This window comes from Carcharodon carcharias, chromosome 26 (genome assembly GCF_017639515.1).
Source record: "Carcharodon carcharias isolate sCarCar2 chromosome 26, sCarCar2.pri, whole genome shotgun sequence".
NCBI lineage: Eukaryota > Metazoa > Chordata > Chondrichthyes > Lamniformes > Lamnidae > Carcharodon > Carcharodon carcharias.
The window spans coordinates 1,623,419-1,644,773 of record NC_054492.1 but is presented as its reverse complement, the minus strand read 5'-3'; the positions used below and the strand labels follow the sequence as shown (position 1 = coordinate 1,644,773).

The 21,355-nt window shown below is 41.6% G+C and overlaps 1 protein-coding gene across 1 annotated transcript in view; it reads right to left on the bottom strand.

Moving 5' to 3' along the window:
- Positions 1-5,209: 5,209 nt before the first annotated feature.
- chsy1 (chondroitin sulfate synthase 1) overlaps positions 5,210-21,355 on the bottom strand; it is a 46,529-nt gene continuing 30,383 nt past the window's right edge. The window contains exon 2 of the mRNA XM_041175014.1: positions 5,210-10,554. Coding sequence (XP_041030948.1) covers positions 8,965-10,554 — 1,590 coding nt within the window. The 3' untranslated portion in view covers positions 5,210-8,964. The remainder of the gene's footprint in view (positions 10,555-21,355) is intronic.

Sequence of the window (21,355 nt, the reverse complement as noted above, 5' to 3'; positions counted from 1 at the left end):
GTACTTCTGGCTGAAGATTGTTGCGAATGCACTTTTGCACTGATGTGCTGGGCTCCCCCATCAAGGATGGGGATATTTGTGGAGCCTCCTCCTCCAGCAAATTGTTTAATTGTCCATCACCATTCATGTCTGGATGTGGCAGGACAGCAGAGCTTAGATCTGATCCATTGGTTGTGGGATTGCTTGTTGTAAATGTGTAGATGTGAGATGTGTATGTGTGTTGGTGGATTTGTGTGTGTGTGTGTGTGTGTATATGGGGTCTGGTGGTGGGTAGGTGGGGAATGTGGGAGGGAGGTGCATGGATTCTTGATCTTTTCAAAGTATATTTGGAAGATGGGTAATATTTTATTCATTTTTACTTTGTTGTTGGGGTGTGGGCAATGCCCTTACTGTGAGGAGAGGGGACTGAGAGTTTGTCCTGGCCTACAATAGCCGAGTGCACATTTGAGCACCTGCTCACTTTTGAATATTTTATTTAGTGTCCTCCCATGCCATTCATCATCTTAATCCTTTCACAGCTGAAGGACCAGGGAAATAACACACCAGCAAACCAGCAAACACAAAGACACAGCTCACAAAATAGTCCCAAAAACACTGCCAACAAAAAACAAAGACCAAAAATACAGTCATGGCCCTTTCTCACACACTGTACACCATCCAACTCCCTACCCTTTCACTCTCACACACACACATACACACATACGCACACACACACACACACTCACACACACACACACACACACACACACACACACACACTCACACAAAGTTATGACCGATGCAGTTGGTAAAGCGAAGTTACCTTGTCATAACCTATAATTTTAAGTGTTAGGTTTGAGATGCGACTCTAAATTCGGGAATCAGACCACCATTTCTCAAGGTGTTACATTAAACTAAAGGAAACATTTTATTAATTTATACAGGTTAAAATATATATACACATGGCCACAAATTACTACTATCATAACTTTTAACAAATTCCCGAAGTAATCTGCATTAAAGCAACAGCAGCCCATAGACTTAACCAAACACTAGGCAAAGCATTTTCACCTTACGAATTCAAAATGAGTTTCTTTTCATTTTGGTTCCTATGGAGACAGTTTTTGAGGCTTACAGCTGCCTTCTATCTCACATTGCCTCAGTTCTGCACACCCAAAAACTGCTGAAGTTATACCTTCCACCGCCCATTCAATGTAACTCTTCTAACTATAAAATCCCTTTCATAGTACCAATTCTGTTAGTAAGATAAACATATTGCTTGGTCTCTGCTAGAAAGGTATCAGTTTTCACCCCACTTCTTCAATATTCTATTCAAAAATGCAAAAGCACTCTACCTCTCTTACATCTCAAAACTAGTACATGTCAAAGCACCCAGACTAGCCAGCTTTAATCCAATTAAGACACATCCACAGACTAAACCTCCATTTTAAAAGAAAAATATTTTCAAATAATATTATATACATTAATAGCTTCATGAGACACACACACAACCATCCAGCTCCCCACCCTTTCATATACACACACACAGTACACCATTCAAGTACCCCATTGTTTCACACATAATGCATCCTGGAAAATTGGAACAAGATTAGGCTATCAACCACTGGAGCATGTTCCACCATTCAGTGAGGTTAGGGCGATATGTATCTTGACCTCATTAACCTGGCATGGCTCCATATCATTGTATAGTTTTGACTTGCAAAAAAAAAAATCTCATCTTTAAACTTTGAATTGACCTAGCACCTATTGCCTTTTGTAGGAGTGAGTCCACACTTTGACCGTCTTTTGCATGAAGAATGGTTCCCTAACTTCTCTACTGACTGACGCATTTCTGACTTAAATGATAACCCCTTGCCCTAAACATTTTGCCCTCACAACAGCACACCAGGAATAGAAATAATTTATCGCACTCTACCCTATCAATTCCTGTCAGAATCCTAACGATATCAATAAAATCATCCCTTAATCTTCAATATTCCAGGAAACTGCATAAACTGGGTTTATGCAATCTTGCATCATAATTTAACCATCGGAATCGTGGTAATTTACAAGTGATTGTGTGGGACGCTCCTTTCACAGCCACACATCCTAAGGTTTGGTTGCCAGGATTGGTGACATCACTCCAAGCCTGGTCTGATGAAGGTTTTGTATCACTGAAGCATGACTTCCATACACTTGTGCTCTGGATGTAAAGGCCAGCATTCAATTCACCTGATTATCTTCTGTGCCTCTCTGTGACATTTTAATGATCCATGTATCTAGACCCCCCACTCCCCCTCCACCCCAGTTCTCCAATGTAAAAGAACAATTCCTGAATCGAGGGAACTTTGGACATCATAGTTGGAGCATCTGCAATGCAACCAACTTGCATCAAAATCCTGTGATGGAAATTGTCTGGTGCTGGGGATTTGTCACTCTTTAATGCTATTATCTTTTTCATTACTGTTAATTTGCTCATGTTAATTTGGTGAGTCCCTGTCTCTGATCTGAATATCTGTTTCCTTGGGAAGTCTGGCATGCTGACCTATTTGTGTGTGGTAAATACTGACGCAAAGTCATTATTCAGCAAATCCTGTTTCCTTATGCTCATTGATAGTATCACCAATATATTTTCCAAGGAGTCCACAATTGCTACTGACCAACCTCTTTTTCAAATATAACTGTAAAAACATCTGTTGAATTTCATATCAAGTTTCTTTTAATCCTCCCTTTTTGGGGCTCTTACTGTTTTGTCACTCTTTGCTGTTCTTTGTATCCTTTCCATATACCAGATGGTTTTTTTGCATTTTCTTGCTTTTTAGTTCAGTTTCATGTTGTCTCTTATGTCTAATTGTGCTCGGCTGTTGTTTTTTTTGTACGCAGAGCTCTTGTTCCTTGAGGTATAAACTGGGATGACATTAAATTCTTTTTCTGTTATTTTATTTTATCTTCTGCTATTTTACCCATTAACAGATTTGCTCAGTTTACTGTGGAGTCTGTCTCATCCCAATGAAGTCAGTCTTAATCTAGATTCCTCATACTGAAACAGAAATGCTTGAAATACTCTAAGTCTGGCAGCATCTAGAGAGAAAAACAGAGCTAACGCTTCAGGTCTGTGACCTTTCACTCTCTCTAGCTGGAGGCAAGTCAGCAAAGCCACATTCAAATAGGAAATAGGACAGCTTCTTCAGCTAACTGGCAGGACCAAGTGTCACCAAACCAACTGCTAAATTGCCAGTTAGCCCTACTGGAATCACCCAACTTAACGGCCACAACGTTTCACCATCTATGCCTCACTGACCAGCCAAAGACTGATTTTTTCTTTTGGACTCAACTTCTCAAATCTGATGTGTGTATGGGTGTTACGATATTATTTTTTCTCAGGTTTTAGTAACTAATAAGTGTACTCTTTCTTTGACTCAAGAAAGCCTGGTTAATTTGGCTCCTTCTAAAGCATAAATACATTTGGACTAGGAAAAGGTACCCACAAGGAAGGGATCCCTTTGAAATTAACCTTGTTGACACCAGCCGAGGGGGGGTTGAATAAAGAAGGGAAGGCAGTCCATCCCTCCTCACCCAGGAGCATAACAAAATTGGACATTAACAACTTGACGTATCTTGTCTGCGTTCGTAACAAATTGGGGGAAACCAGTCAGAACAATATTGGAAGCACTAGCATGTAAAGTTAACATTGTCTGAACAGATGTGACAGAGATGGAGAATCTGGGATAATGGAATAGAATCTTTACAGGAAGCAGAGTATGAGGACGTGTAGTGAAGGTGTCTGTGTGATTCAGTGTGCTTATAGTGAATTAGCCTATCTGCAACAACGAAGACAGGTGGTGAGGAATGGAAGGGAATAGCCAGAGATAGACCAAGGGAAGGATGGAAATTTTCCAGTTCAGGTCTAGCACACAAGTCAATTTATTGGATAAAGAATTTTAGCAGCTGTTTCTTGTTTCCAACCTTTCAAACACTATGTTGAACTTAATCATATTATGTTCACTATTAGAATTTTGGAAAGTTACTCTCTCACTTTCATGCTATTATTTGTGACTTTTTTCAAGTTGAGCCTTCCCTCTATTCAGTAGCTTAAAGTTGTGACTGTCCTATCCATCTTTTTTGTTAGATCCAGATTGCAGCCCAGTTCAGTGGAGTCCATTCCAATGGTTCCTTCCTTCTTGGTGACAGTATTCCAGGAATGGGTCCCCTCTTACCCACATCATTTCTTTAGCTATCTCCCTAATCTATTTATCCCTATACCAATTTACACATGGTTTAGGTAATAATCCAAAGATCATAAACCATTAGGTCCTGTTTTTTAATTAAGCTCCTAGATCTTAATATTCTACAAACAAGACCATTTGCCTACTCTTCCCTATGTTGTTAGTCCCAACATAGATCACAATAACTGGGTCTTCCTCTCCAATATCCATTCAAGTCGGTTTGAGTTCTCGTCTTTCCAAAATATCAAGTACCCACAAATAGTTAGGTCCCAGACTTGGTCACCTTGCAGACACATCTCTGCAATGGCTATCAGGTCATAGAAATAAATATGTATTTGTGCTGACAATTGATCCAAATGCTATGCACATTCAGATGCTGAACCTTTAGTTTGGTCTTTACTATTTTTGCAAACTCTGATCATCTATCTGCTGGTGCACTCGTAAGTTTGTACGCTAGTTCCCTTCCTGCTATGCTCTGACCAAAATTTTGCATCCTACCTAATTCAGTTATCCTGAACACCACATTCTGTTCTTATGGGCTCCATAACCACCACCACCACCCCCCCAACCCTCCCACATCCCCACACACCAGTGAGTTCCTTTCTTCATTTTGAACAGTTCCAGTTTAAAATTGCACTGGTTAATCTGGGCTTTTCTCAAAGGCTGTTATAACTCTGTCCTATAAACAGGAAGCCCAAAACCGCAAGCAGTATTCCTGAGATTAGTATTATAAAGTTTAAATCACAATTTTAAAATAAAAACACATGCTCCCACAAGATTTTCTACACCAGGCTGATGTTTTGGCACTTCTCTGTATTGTAAAATTTCTATGAGTTATCACTGGTCCCAATGATTCACCAATGCATTTCCAGCATTAAATGGAATTTTATACCTCTACTCTGTCCTTCTCAAGGCTCCTGTTTTCCTTCAGTCAGTTTGCTACTTTCTCCTAGTTTTGTGTGAATGGTGACACTATCACATTGTAACTAAATCACAAAAAACAATAAATTTTATTCATTTTTAATAAACAGTATGTACACAAATCAGTACACAGGAACTTTTAAGAATTTTGCATGGAGATTTGCATTGCAAAATTTCAGAACTTTACCAGTTAAAAGGCAGATAACACTATTCATAGATAGTTATACTTACTATTCATAGATAGTTGCTAAATTGCAACTTTTTAATTAAAAAAAATCAAATTCTCTCAAACAAATCATCCCAAATTCTTCAGGAGGTATGCATGATACAAAGAAAGCCCAGCCTTTGGCTGTCCCTCAGTGTGGATCTCTCTGCAATTCTGGAGATATCTTGATTACATCAACCAGCTTAAACAGTTATTCCACTGCAAAATTACAAATGTATCCATAATGAACTTGCAGAATCCCTATCACACAGGCATGTACACACACACACAAATACAAAACATATCAGTATCGCCACAGCTGGTTTCAGCTGCAATTGTGGCAGTGTACATTCATAACAAAAATTTGGTTTAAAAAATCTTTCCCTTTAAATTTTTGTAGATCTGTAGTAAAATGCATTAAACAGTTAATTCAATGGATGAGAAGAAATCCCACTAATATTCTCATTAACTAGGCATGAAAAGAAAACACTGTATGCAATATTCTTTAATAAGCAGAAAGCAATGACAAAACTAAATACACTGTATGGTTAGAGGTGTCCTTTTATTTTAAATTCATTTCATGGGATGTGGGTATCACTGGCAAGGTCAGCATTTATTACCCATCCCTAACTGCCCTTGAATGGAGTGGCTTGCTTGGCAATTTCAGAGGGCGGTTGAGAGTCAACCACATTGCTGTGGGTCTGGAGTCACATGTAGGTCAGACCAGGTAAGGATGGCAGATTTCCTTCCCTAAAGGACATCAGTGAACCAGATGGGTTTTATAACAATCAATGATAATTTTGTGGTCACCATCACAGACCAACTTCCAATTCCAGATTTTGTTAATTAATTGAATTGAAATTCTACCAGCTGCCTTGGTGGGATTTGAACCCATGTCCCCAGAACTTCAGCCTGGGTCCCTGGGTTTGTTCAATGACATTACCACTACTCCACCATCTCTCCTTAATATAAATATAATGTAAACATAATTAGGTTGTCCCAAAAAAAACAATAGTTTGTGTTTTTAGTCCAATACAGAGGGCAATTGTCAGGAGCTGAGCGTATTAATGAGAGGAATAGAACAGGCAGTTTTGCTATATCACTCAATGGAGAATGAGAAAATTCAGTAGTGTGTCGGTATAATAATGCATGTTTATGTGTAAATCACATAAAATCACCTTCGACAATTGTGGAATAAAAAGTATCAGCACAGAAATATTGATCCTATGCACAGAGCTGAAATCTTGTCTCGTTTGTTACTAAATATTTAATTTGTGGCTATGAGCATTGGATTCTGCCAGGCATTGAGTTGTGGAAATTGTAATTAATAAAGAACAGGGGATCTGATTCCACTGCAGTGAGCAGTCATGGGAAGGCAAAATGGTGTGTAATTTGCACCAAGGAGGTGCTCAATAGTTCCATTCGTTCTCCACACACTTTCTGCTGCCTGGTTGTCTGAAAATAAAAACACAAAATATGCACACACACAAGAAATAAACAAGTCACAGGAGGTGGCTGAAAATAATGCAAAATGTAACTTAAAGTAAGCTACGTAAGTAACATTTCACAAATAGCACAGCATCTGGTTAACTGGCTTTGTGCTGTTGTTTCAGCAGGAGATGCTCTGTTGGCACCTTGAGCCATGAGCACACTGTGGCACTGGTTTGCAGTAAAAGTATCAAAGTTTTACATAGGATCAGCAGACAGCACACGGTGAAAGTTAGATTAAAAAACCAACTGCATCTGAAAGTTTAAAGTGTGCTTCTCAGATTCAAACAAAGGATTAGCTTGAAGCACAGGTCGGGGTTTTCCAGCCCAGTCACGGGTGGAACCCGCTGAGGGGTGAGTTGGTGCGCCAGCCAGGAGTCCATTGACCGGCAGCGGCGGGACCCGGTGGAAGATCCCGGCGGCGGCAGGACCCGGTGGAAGATCCCGGCGGCAGGACTGTGTGGGAGATCCCGCCTATAGTCTTAAGTTCCCATCCACGTTTAAAAGGAAGAATGCAGTTTTTCTGAAAGGTTTTAAAAAGATAAATAATTGATGTTGCCAAACTAGATTCTTCTTCCATTTGTTTACATGAAGTATTTTTAAATGCTCAGGAGCTGTATCTTCATCTCCCTGGAGATGATGCTACCAACAACTGCTCCATCCAGTTGTACAGTGACCGCAGGCCAAAAACAGGCTGGGTTATAAACACTAGCATTTTTTGCTTGCCTGAAACAACAATTTTCCTTAAAATGGTAACTGTAATAGCCTATACACAAAAAGTGAATGACTCATTTGGTTTGAGCTGAAGGGCTCCAAGGAAAGGAGTTGACTTGGGCTCGATTGGAACCTTTAAAAAAGGAGTGTACAACTATAGAGGGGGTTAATAGTTGGGGAGGGAACCCTAAAGTAAAATCAACTGATCCTGGAGGGAGGGAATCTCCTTCGGAAGGCCCACACATGGGGAAAAATTGTTTGATCATCTGTGCATAAACTATCCTCTGGCAACAGTCCAGAAAAAGTCAGAGCACAGTCTCTAAGTCAAACCCCAAAATAGACAAGGTCTGTAAATGGTGTACACAGACCTGGTACCGAATGTGTGCACTACACACAAGCAATACTTTAGCCAGGCCCTAAACATAAAAACCCACCTGGATAAGAGTGGTGAAAGGCCTCTCACTCAGTTCATCCAGTGCTGGAGAATCTGTGTCTGAGGGAATATTTAGTTACATTTCCTTTCCTTCTGGTCTAATCTGGATTGCAAAAAAAATATGGAAATGTTACACTATGTCAAAAAAGAAATTCCTTTTGTACTAGAGCCACAGTTCAATTGTACTGTATTTTGGGACTGCAAGAAATTACATTTTTTTTTTTGGAGGGCAGGGGCATAGGGAGGAAGATAAAAGTAACAACCGTGTGTGACTAGAGCTGGGAAAAGACATGTTGAGGATGCTGCAAATACAGTGCCAATCCTGGACAGTCAGTACAAGATGCTGAATCACATGCCACCAGGGAAGTTAAATCAACGTAAATCTTTGGAAAAAATGGTCATTGCATAAAACATCACAAACATTCCTAAACATACATAACACTTGTTGAAGTTAGCACTTAAGGTGCCAATATTGTGAAGTAACGACTAAGCTCAGTACATTCTGACTGAGGAAAAAAGGAATGAAGTCAACAACTAAGTCCCAACACCCCAGTTCGTCAGCAAAACATAGGATGAAGTCACAACTTCTGTCAGTGTGCAATGGCCCAGCTGCTATAAAGTGGGCACAGTTGTTTCAAATTTAAATATCAACCCAAAATTATTCACATTATAAGTTAGATTCAGAAAGCCACAGGGAGCTAGACATTCTCTTCTCATTGAGGCTGGTAACCATAGCCATCTCCCTGCTCTAACTGGAACATAGCCAGTCATGTGAGATAATCTGATTCTTCATTCTAGTCCTGCCATTCACCTGAACAGTAAAACAGGGTCTGTGCAGCCAGAAATGCTGATGTGAACACTCATCACAGTTTCTTTATTCAAAGTAAAATGACCTTTTGCCTGTAAAACATTTATTTATTTACAATATCTGCTACTGTTTTAATAAAACAATAAAAATATTTAAAAAATAAATTAGAGTTCTCCAGCCAAGCTGGATGTTAGGATGTCCTCTTTAAATCATGATTGTTGCTTTTGCTGAGATTGAGTCTTTGTTTCTCCAGCCATAGCTCTGCCAGTTGCTGCGTGGAACCATAGGCTGAAGCTTTGGAGGCCATACACATCTTATATTGTTTCGCTTCCAGGTTTGTGTCACAATAGATTGGATGGTAGATGTGGACAATTCCAACTTCTTGGCTCCTGAATGGCTTTAAACCAACTTCAATGAATTTGTTGAAGAGATCTACATCCTCCATGCCCCAGCCCTGGATCGAGACATCAAAGCCACCAGCAAGCAGAAGGTCACTTTTGTAAACACAGGTGATCCCAAACCCATAGTGTCTCCAGAATCCAGTCTGTATTGTGAAGGCATAATTGTTGTCATTAGGAACTTTCCCTGCATGTACAATCTTTGGGTCATATTGGGTGAAGATAATTGGAAAGTAAGCTCCTTTCCCTGGCACAGCATTATCCCTGCAACGCTGCAGAAAATCCACAGTAAAAATCAAGTCAACATCACAAAACAGGAGTAGGGAATCATTGTTAAATTGGGCAGCTCCAAGCTGCAGAGCAAGAGCCCTGGAAAATTCCCCTGCTACAGGGAAGAGCTGCACCTCTGCTTTGGGATATTTTACCCGATAGTCTCTCATCAGTTCGACTTGTTTAGTTTTGTCTGGATTTGAATCAGAGTTGAACAGCAAAATAACCAATCTGACATTTTGATTTGAAATCAGACAAGTTCTTTCAAAGTTTTCCATGAATCTTGCAAACATTTCAAACCGGCCAGACAGCGGGACCAAGATGTTGATTTTCTTATCTTTGGGCTCCTTGGTCCCAACATTAGCAGCTCCAAGTTGGAAAGGGACAAATATTTTGAGGGGATTCGAGAGAAAGAAGAGAGATCGTGAGTTACTGTTAATTCTATTGGCCAAATCTTTGGCATCAATCTCTTCATGCTCAGCAAACTGGATCTTGCTGAAAGTTTGCTGCAGGTAAGCATGTCTCCTCACAGGGACAGTCATCTTTTTTCCCTTGTGTTTTTTATAGAGAAGTAGTAGGTCAAGTACATACTCCGCCCCATACATAGGGTTAACCCTTCGGTAACCATACTGAATCTCTTTGAAGTCAATGATCCGGCCTCTGGTCTTGGCATTTGCATTGATCATTTCCATCACCTGCATGATAATGTCATCTAAAGCTTCTTTCTGAGAGGAGTCCATCCCTCTCCGCGGAGGCTGCCCATCGAAAGCTGAATAAAGATATTTCCCTGTCAGGAACTCCCACTCCAGCACCTCTCCTCTGTGTTGAGGCTGGAATCGCATGAATGAAGGTGGGATTCCCAACTGAAGGTCGTCTTTGTGAAGTTCAGAGTTGCCGTACCTGCCCATCAGCACGATCTCCCGATGAAGCTGAATAGTGCGATGGCGAAGCTCTGCGATCTTTCGGCTCAGCATGTAGCTGTGGAGCCGGTACTGATATTCAGGACTCTTGTTGGGATGTAGAGTGATTGCCCGCTGGATCTTGCTGTTATGTAGATCTTGGATGTAGCCTTTTTTATTCTGTTCATAGTTTTCATAAAATAACTGCTGCATCTGAATAAGTAAAAGGAAAAAGTACTCAAGACTTTAGATACAGACATCACACAATGTGCTTTCTCTCCCTAACCCAAGATGCTAACTCTCTGCCTCTATGTGGTTCCAGTATTCACCTCCCAGTACCTATCCCAAACATTATTATTTGATTATTTGAGCATCAACACTGATAGTGGAGGCTTGACCTCACACTCAAGCACAATCCCAGAGCCATTCGGGTTAAGTCCTGGCCACATCCCAGAGCGGGCGGAAGGGTTACCTGGAGGGGAACCTCAGCCTAATTTTTCTACCTTGCCCACAGGCACACTTGCCAGTGGAACAACTCAAAGTGGCATCTCAACCAAGGACAAACAAGACTCAAACCAAGGCTCTTTCTGGTCTGAGTGGATCAGAGGTGCTGAAAGCTGAACCAGGGAAATCAATATTCAAAACTGCTGCACTGACTTTCAATGTTGAATTGCTCCAGGTGCTGAAACACATGACAACTTCTTACTAATTTGTTTTGAACTAAGACATGGAATGTATGTTTGTATGTAAACACAGATTGTGATGTGAATGCTGTACATTGTAAACAAAGCAAGCAGCAGAGAATTTGCTGTGTGTGGAAATTTGGTGCGGGGGGAGGAGAAAGGAAGGGCTTATTCTTGCTTTTTGACACTTGCAATTGTATTAAAAGCTCAGAACCTATAATTAATTGAAATTAATAATTTAAACTGGGCTAAGTGAATGAATTACCTAAACATTTAGTTAAATATATAAAACAAGGTTACAGCAAGATGTCAGTACAGGAGTTGCTGATCTGCAACATATGGGAGTTTGAGAGCAGTGTGATTGTAAGCAATCACATTTACAGTAAATGTCTGCAACACAAGAAATGTCAGTTCAGAGTTGTCAAGCTGGAGTTTGAGGTGTTCAAGACATTGTGATGTTTCAGGGTGAGAGAAGATTATCTCCTGGGTCAAAATATCTAGTCACCTCTCTAGGGTTAGATAGTGGTTTAGATTTGGTTAATGGTCAGGTACAGGAGGGCAGGGTGTAACAGTGATTCAAGCAGGTTGAGACTGTAGATGCAGTGGTAGGAGTCTCATCCTTTGACCTTGTCCAACAGGTAAGAGGGTGCTTGCTACCAGTGTGAATGAGAATAAAATTAACAGGGAGGACTGGCAAATTAATCACAGCACCATAGTACAGGAGGTGGCAGGGGGGAGAAGAAATGAAAAGCAATGCGGTAGTGGTAGAGGATAGTATATAAATGCTGTTCTTTGTGATCTTAAAGTCCCAGCTGCAGAGTGTTCGAGGAGCTAGGCCTAAATTAATAAGCATAACCTCAAAGCTAATAATTACCAGATTACTATGTGAGTCACGTGGGAATTGAAGGATTAAACATATCAGAGTTGAATGTGTTGCTGAAATAGTGCTGGGGGAGGAAAGGGTTTCAATTCATGAGGCAGTGGCACCCTGAGAAAGAGGAAGCTTTTCCTTTTGACAAAATCCACTTAAATCGGACTGGGAACACTGAATAATTAAAGCAGTAAATAGGGCTTTAAACTAATAAAGGGGAATGGAGAGTTTGGGTATTAGGTAGATTTCTATGTCTAAAGGGCTGAATGATGATCTGGGTAAAATCTTGAAGTGTCATGAAAGGAGAGGAAAGATTGATTTGTATTTATATAGCATCTTTCATGATCAAAGGAAGCCCCAAAGCACTTTACAACCAGTGGTGTGTAGTGACTGCTGTAATGTAGGAAAAAGGGCAGCCATTTTGTGCACAGCAAGCTCGAACAAATAATGCATTAATAAGCAAGCAATCTGTTTTTGTGATAAAGGTCCTAACAGGGCCACACGGCTGAAGGCTTCATTAAAGCCTTGTTTCAGACATAAACAAAAGAGCTGATTTCTAGCGGTGCGGTCAGACTGAATGCATTTGACATCAAGGCTGCATTTGACCAAGTGTGGCATTAAGGAGCCCTAGCAAAACTGGAGTCAATGGGAATCAAGGGAAGACTCTCCACTGGTTGGGGTCATACCTAGCATAGGAAAATAGAACCATAGAAAATGGGAGCAGGAGTAGGTCAATTGGCCCTTTGAGCCTGCTCCACCATTCAATATGATCATGGCTGATCCTCTATCTCAACTCCATACTCCCACTTTCTCCCCATACTCAATGATTCAGATTGTTGAAGGTTAATCATCTTAGTCCCAGGACATCTCTGTGGGATTTCCTCAGGATAGTATCCGAGGCCCAACCACCTTCGGCTGCTTCATCAATGACCATCCCTCCATCATAATGTCAGGACTGCGAATGTTCGCTGATGATTGCAGGATGTTCAGCACCATTCGCAACTCCTTAGAAACTGAAGCAGCCCATGTCCCTGTGCAGCAAGGCCTGGACAACATTCAGGCTTAGGCTAATAAGTGGCAAGTAACACTCCCGCCACACAAGTGCCAGGCAATGACCATCCCCAACGAGAGAATTCAACCATCTCCCTATAACATCCAATGGCATTACCATCACTGCATCCCGCACCATCAACATCCTGAGGGTTACCATTGACCAAAAACTGAACTGGACCAGCCACATAAATACTGTGGTTACAAGAACAGGTCAGACAGAGGCTGGGAATTCTGTGACAAGTGACTCACCTCCTGACTCCCCAAAGTCTGTCTACCATCTACAATGCACAAGTCAGGTGTGAGATGGAATACTCTCCACTTGCCTGGATGAGTGCAGAGCCATCACCATAGGAAGCTTGATGCCATCCAGGGCACAGTAACCTGCTTGACTGGTACCCATCCACCAACTTTAACATTCAGACTCTCCACCATCAATGTACCATGGTGGCAGTGTGTACCATCTGCAAGATGCATTACCGCAACTCACCAAGGCTCCTTCGGCATCACCTTCCAAACCCACAATCACTACCATCTAGAAGGACAAGGGCAGCAGATACATGGGAACACCACCACCTGCAAGTTCCCCTTCAAGCCACTCACTATCCTGACTCAGAAATTGATTTGGGTCAAAATCCTGGAACTCCCTCCCTAACAGCACTGTGGGTGTACCTACACCACTTGGACTGCAGCGGTTCAAGAAGCAGCTCACCACCACCATCTCTAGAACAATTAAGGATGGGCAATAAAAATGTAGGCCTAGCCAGTGATGCTCATGTTCTGTGAAAGAATAAAAAAAATAGAAAAGTTGAAGAAGAGTTGGATACGAACAACTTGAAGGCAAAGGAGAAGTGTAAATTTGAAGCAAAATTGATGAAATTTTCAATTTCAGGGAAAGGAAGTAACATCAATATAGTCATCAACACGTCGGAATAAAAGAAGGTTTGGGAAGGGGATCCGAGCAGGAGTGGTACAAAGAATTTCACATTGCCCATAAAAAGTAGAGGGCACCTTGTGAGCAAGCTTCAATGCAAAATTGACCAGACTTGTAAAACTAGATTTTTAAACTGAGATTAAGGCCATCTTCATTTTGTGACCTAGAGGCCAAATATTCTGCAGGATATTTCATAGAAAGGAATAAGTGATATGTATGTCAATACAAGTGGGCATTGGGTACCATATGACCAGAGGTTTATTTTAATTTGCCCTATTTTAAGTCATTACTAATTGACGCTGCTTCACAAATAAGATACACAACTGAAGTTGGATATTGGTCAATCTGGGTCGCTCCCAGGTTATTGTGGGCAGGTACAACCTGTTAAACAGGTTGATGGTGTTTTGCTGATTTGAATGGAAGATTACTGCCCATGAGCAGTGATCATTTAAAAGGAAGTTATCGTGAACACCCAAACGCATACACCGGCATGGTTCCAGGGTTTGGAGAGATTATTTTAAACCCTCAGTCTGTCAATTTTGCTGCAAAAAATGTTGACAACCATTATGGAGTCTGGGACATAAAAACACCATTTATACTCAATGCAGAAATCGGTCAAGTACTTTAATTGAGAAAACGTCCGTCATCAGGTAGGGGATGGGACTGGTCACCCCTGGCAAGACTGGAGGATGCGAATGTGGGCCTTGAGCATAGGAGAGTGGCCTTTTCCTGAGGCTTTCCCTATTCTCCAGTATGTCTTTCAGACAGGCTTGCTGGACTCAACCACATCCAAGGACAGCACAAGACCCAGCTCCTGAAGGGGCGAGTGCAGTGCAGGGCACTGAGACATCAGACCTTGCCACCATATTTTCCTTTCTTATGCAATGTTCAATCTCTCTCAGATATTGGTGAATATACCAATGAGCATTGCTCCTGAAGCAAAAGGTCATTTCACTGTCCCACTTAGTAACCTCTACAGACAAGGATCTGATGTTTCAGGTTCTTAAGTTCGAGTGACAAGTCTCACTCCTCCCTCACCACCTCACCCAGAGGAGCTTTTGACGCAGCTGGCCTTGTACAGATTCCTATGGAATGCTGTAAAAAAATCAGTGGATTGCCTTGAAGGTGGTTAGTGCTCCACTGTGGGTATTAGCTGTGTGATTGTGGCAGCCTTTGATGCCTAAAACCATAAATCCAGGCATTTGCCTGACTGAGCAGCAGAGGACATCAGCCTTGCATGAACTGATTGCCTGTTCTGTACAAGAGCCACAGTACCTGTAACAAGTAAACAATGTTATGCAGTTTTTCAAGATTGCATAACCTTTCACCTTAACCAAACTGGTTGACTATGGCAGCTGTGCTTTCCTGGATCATTTAGCTTGTGATATAATCTCAGAACAGGCCTATGCAGAGAAGTGTGGGAGCCTCCTCATTTATAGCATAAGCAAGCTGGTCCTGCAGAGAGGGTAGAGTGTTGGACAATCCCAGGGAACACAGTATTGTGTTTGAGAGGGGTAGGATTAATTTTCAATGAATTTGATGCACAAGTTGCCAGGTATATGGATCGTGAGCTGTGGTTTGGTACTAGGTGCTGCGACTGTTGGATAAATTCTGCATTACAAGACAAACTTACACCCTTCGAGATTAGATTTTGTTCCATGTCGATTGGACAGAACTTTTTCCAGTGTCTCTTCAATGCCTTTATACAACAAGGGTTATGAAAATCTGGAAATCTTTCCCTCAAAAAAGGCTGCAGAGCCTGGGGATCATTCGAAATTCGGTAGATTTTTGTTTGCAATTATCAAGGGATCAAAGGCAGATACATGGAGTTTAAGACACAGGTCAGCCAAGTCAGACACAGGAAGGAACCAGAAAGGGTGCCTTGATGAGGTACTGGCTCCTTATATCAGTCTTTATCAAGGAAGGTCATGGTCAAGGCCAGAGTCATGGTGCTTGAGGTAGTGGAGATACTTGATGGGCTAAAAAATTGTTTAAAAGTGGTATCAGAAAGGCTGGCTATGCTTAAAATTGATAAGCTACAAAACTGGATGGAATGCATCCGAGGATGCTGAGGGAAGTAAGGGTGGAAATTGTAGAGATACTGACCATAATCCACCAGTCATCCTTACAAACAGGGGTGGTGCCACAAGCCTGGAGAAATGCAAATGTTACACGCTTGTTCAAGAAAGGTGCAAGAATAAATCCAGCAACTACACTCAATTTAACCTTGGTGAGTAGAAAAGCTTTTAGATAAGATCATCTGGGGCAAAATTAAGGAACTTGGACAAGTGTAGATTAATTAAGGAAAGCCAACATAGTTAAACATGATTTGCCTTTAACAAATCTAACTTGATTTAGAGTTTTTTGATGAGATAACAGAGAGGGATGATGAGTGTAATATGGTTGATGTGGTGTATATGGACTTCCAAAGGGTGTTTGATAAAGTACCACAGAAAATATATATAGCACATAAATATGCCAACAGCCCAACTAGTCAGTGCTTGTCTTTATATTCAAGGAGTCTCCTCCCTTCCAGCTACTTCATCAGCCTATCTTTCTATTCCCTTTTCCTTTTCTACTTTTTAGTATCTAGGTTTTTTTTTAAAGAAAGTTCTTCAGAAAGAAGTTAAACTATTTGCCTCAACCATTTCCTGTAGTAGTGAATTCTCCATTTTAATAACCAAGTAAAAAGTTTTTATTTTTCTTATTGGATTTCTTAGTAATAATCTTGTATTTATGGCCACAAGTTTTAGATTCTCCCACAAGTGGAAACATTCTCTCCACAATTACCCCATCCAGCTCAATTTTAATGATCGCTAAGCTTCCCACAAGTCTTTTCTAAAGAAAAGCAACTGTTCAATTTTTCACAATAATCGTAATATCTCAGTTCTGGTACCACCTTTGTAAATATCTTTTGCACTTCTCCAGTCTCTGTCCTTTTTATAATATAAAGATCAGAACTATGAAGCAGCAGGTTTGGCCTGACCAGGATCCTACACAAAGAGTTGAGAGCTATGGAATAAAAAGGGTCAGCATGGATAGGAAGTTGGCCGAGCGACAGGAAAGCGTGCAGTGGTGAAGAATTGATTTTCAGACGCGAGGACAGTATACACTGGGTGCCTGAGGGGTCAGTGCTAGGACCACTGCTTTTTATGATATATAATGACTTGGAGGGTGTACAGGGCAGAATTTCAAAATACTTACAACTCATCTGCAAGTTATGAACTGGGAAGAGGAAAGTGATGGACTTCAAAAAGGCATAAGACAGGCTGGTTAAATGGCTGACATGTGGCAGATGAAATTTAATGCAGAAAACTGTGAAGTGATTCATTTTGGAAGGAAGAACTAGGACAGGGAATATAAAAATGGGGTACAATTCATGCAGCAGCAGAGAGATCTGGGAGCAAAAGGGCACTAATCATAGAGAGTGCAGGACAGGTTGAGGAAAGCAGTTGAAAAGGCATATGGAATTGAGCTTTATATAAATAAAAGGTTATATAAATACAAGGTACAAAAACTAGCAAGTTGTGTTGAACTTTTATAATCCACTGGTTTAACGGGTGCATGAGAAGACAAGAGACTGTGCAAGTGAAATGGAGACCAAGTGAGTTGAGGATTAGGTTCATGTGGCAAGTTCTACTAAGTCTTTTTTAGGTTTATATATAGGTTGACTAACTCTGACACAGAACTAACAACCTTCAAATATGTTAGACTACCTCGTTAAACATGGAACTGCCTGGTAGTGGCAGCAATCTGTCAATCAGCTGAAAGTAGGTGGTTCCATTGGTGTTCAGCTGAATATCCAAGGATATTCACCATTTAGGAGGGATAGGCAAAGAACAAAAAAGGTGGTGGGGTAGTACAAGATCAGTATATTAGTAAGAGAGGTTCTTAGATTGAAGAATCAAGTTGTAGAATCAGTTTGGGTGGAGCTAAGAAACAGTAAGGGGCAGCAAACATTGATGGGAGTTATTTATGAGCCACCAAACTGTAATGCTAATTATTGGGCACAGTATAAATCAGGAAGTTAGAGATGCATGTAATGTGGATAATACAGTAATAATGGGCGACTTCGATTTACACAGTTTTGTTCCCCTTATCTAAGAGGGGATATACTTGCCATAGAGGAAGTGCAAAGGAGGTTCACCAGAACGATCCCTGTAGCATCTTATGAGATATTGAGGAGACTGGGCCTGTACTCCCTAGAGTTTCAAAGAATGAGAGGTGACCTCATTGAAACATACAGAATTCTTACAGAGCGAGAAGGGTAGATGTAGATGTTTCCCTTAGCTGGTGAGATTAAAACCAGGGGACATAATCCTACGATAAGGGGTAGGCTACTTAAGATTGAAATGAGGAGGAATTTCTTCACTCAGAGGGTAGTGAATCTTTGGAATTCTCTACCCCAGAGGACTGTGGAAGCTCAGTTATTGAGCATGTTCAAGACAGAAATCAATAGGTTTCTGGAGATTAATGATATCAAGGGACATGGAGATAGTGCAGGAAAGTGGTGTTGAGGTTGATCAGTCATGATCTAACTGAATAACAGAGCAGGCTAAACGGCCTAATCCTGATCCTACGTTCCACCCCACTCAAAGGAAGGCTCCGAAGATGCAGAAAAGATTAGAAGAATGCTTTCATTCATGAGGGAGCTCAGTAAGGAGAATTTGGGTTGTTTTCCTTACAAAAAGAGGGTGAGGAAAAACAAAGGAGATATGATAGGTGTGTTCAAAATCATGAGGCGACTAGACAAAGGAGATGGAGAGAAATTGTTCCCATTGGCAGAAGTGTCAAGAAACAAAGAACTCAGATTTAAAGTGACTGGCAAAAGAACCAACAGTGACATGAAGAAAAACTGCTGATGCAACAAGTGGTTAGGATCTGGAACACACTGCCTGAGTGTGGTGGAGGCAAGAGTGAATTGGGGCTCAATTGGATAAGCAGTTGAAAAAAAATCACAGGGCTGGGGGAAAAGGTGGGCGAGTGGGACCAGCTATAGTACTTTTCTAGACATCTGGCACAGACCTGATGGCCAAATGGCCTTCTTCCATGCAGTAACCATTCTACATTAAGAAAAAGAGGGTGGTCAGGAGTAATGTTAGCCCCTTGAAAGTTGATAACGGCGATGTTGTCAACGAAAATAGCCAAGTGGTGGACATGCCAAACAATTACTTTATCAGTAGAGAAAGAATTCAACATGCCAGACTACCAAAGGAAACTTATTGAATCAGATTTAAAATTCACATAAGCTAAATAACTGAGTAGCAAATCCCTGGGACCAGATGGTTTTGATCACAGGATTTTAAATGAAGTAGTGAGGACTTTGAAGGATCATAGTTGGGGCATCTGCAAAGTTCTCGACTCAGGAACCCCTCTTTTAGTCACATCTCTCTCTAGCTTCGCTCCCATCTCCCCTTATGCCTTCAGAACTTACTTTGTCACAAGGTCCAACCTTCCTGCTCTTGAACTCAATCTCACTAAAGAACTGACCACCCAACTTTCCTTCCTGGTCCCCATGTTAGCTGACATTGTAAACGGTTCCTTCCCCTTGGCACAGTTCCCCCACCACAGTTGCAAATGAACGTCCCATTTCCAACTTCTCTGTCCTCTTCAAAGTCCTTGAGCCTGCCTCCCAAATCCATGCCCATCATTCCTGTAACTCCTTGCTTGAACCCCTCAGTTAAAACTGAAATAAATCCATAAACTCAATGGCACCCTGTGTCACTGGTACATTATCATTTCTCATCCTCTTCAGCCTTTGAGATTGTGGACCACACCATCTGCCTCCAATGTCCTTACGTCTAGCTGGGGGAAGGGGAAGTCCTCACCAAATTCAGCTCTTATCCATTTAGGCATAGCCATGGAATTTTCCACAATGGCTCTCAATCCTGCATCGTTAATTCCAGAATTATCCATGGATCTATCCTAAGCCCCATCCTGTTCCTCGCTGACTTGCAATGCTTTGTTGCCATCTACAGACTTGTCAGTATCTATGCTGATGATAAAAACAGAATTACCTGGAAAAACTCAGCAGGTCTGGCAGCATCGGCGAAGAAGAAAAGAGTTGATGTTTCAAGTCCTCATGACCCTTCAACAGAACTAGGTGAATCCAAGGAGAGGGGCGAAATATAAGCTGGTTTAAGGTAGGTGGGGGGGGGTGGGGGGTGGATGTAAGGACAAGCAAGCAGTGGTAGGAGCAGATAATCAAAAGATGTCACAGACAAAAGAACACAGAGGTGTTGAAGTTGGTGATATTATCTAAACGAATGTGCTAATTAAGAATGGATGGTCGGGCACTCAAGGCATAGCTCTAGTGGGGGTGGGGAGGGGCATAAAAGATTTAAAAATAATGGAAATAGGTGGGAAAAGAAAAATCTATATAAATTATTGGAAAAAACAAAAGGAAGGGGGAAGAAACAGAAAGGGAGTGGGGATGAAAGAGGGAGCTCAAGACCTAAAGTTGTTGAATTCAATACTCAGTCCAGAAGGCTGTAAAGTGCCTAGTCGGAAGATGAGGTGTTGTTCCTCCAGTTTGCGTTGGGCTTTACTGGAACAATGCAGCAAGCCAAGGACAGACATGTGGGCATGAGAGCAGGGTGGAGTGTTAAAATGGCAAGCGACAGGGAGGTTTGGGTCATTCTTGCGGACAGACCGCAGGTGTTCTGCAAAGCGGTCACCCAGTTTAGTTTGGACTCTCCAATGTAGAGGAGACCGCATTGGGAGCAACGAATACAGTAGACTAAGTTGGGGGAAATGCAAGTGAAATGCTGCTTCACTTGAAAGGAGTGTTTGGGCCCTTGGACGGTGAGGAGAGAGGAAGTGAAGGGACAGGTGTTACATCTTTTGCGTGGGCATGGGGAGGTGCCATAGGTGGGGGTTGAGGAGTAGGGGGTGATGGAGGAGTGGACCAGGGTGTCCTGGAGGGAATGATCCCTACGGAATGCCATCGGGGGGGGGTGGTGAAGGGAAGATGTGTTTGGTGGTGGCATCATGCTGATGATGCCCAGCTCCAACTCCCCACCGCCTGTGTTTCAGACATCTGGTTCAAGATGAACTGCAATTTCCTCCAATTAAACGTAGGAAACCAAAGTCATAACCATTGCCTCACCCCATAAACCTTGTATCTTTGCCACTAATTCCCCATTTCAATGTGATTGTTCAAACTTTAGTGCCGTAATTAAATGTAAGCCGATATTCCAACTGAAAATATTCTGCAAACACATACACTCCAACTTCAGTATCACTTACCTCTGTCCTAACTTCAGCCCATCTGCTGTTGAAACCTTTATCCACACTTCCAGACATGACCATTTGAAATATCTCCAGGCCAGCCTCCCATCCTCCAACCAATAAAAACTTCAGCTCATCCAAAATTCCACTGTCCTTATTCGAACCCTCACCAAATTACCCACTCATCACACGTGCATGCTGATGTTATTTTCATGGGATGTGAACATCAGTGACAAGGCCAGTATG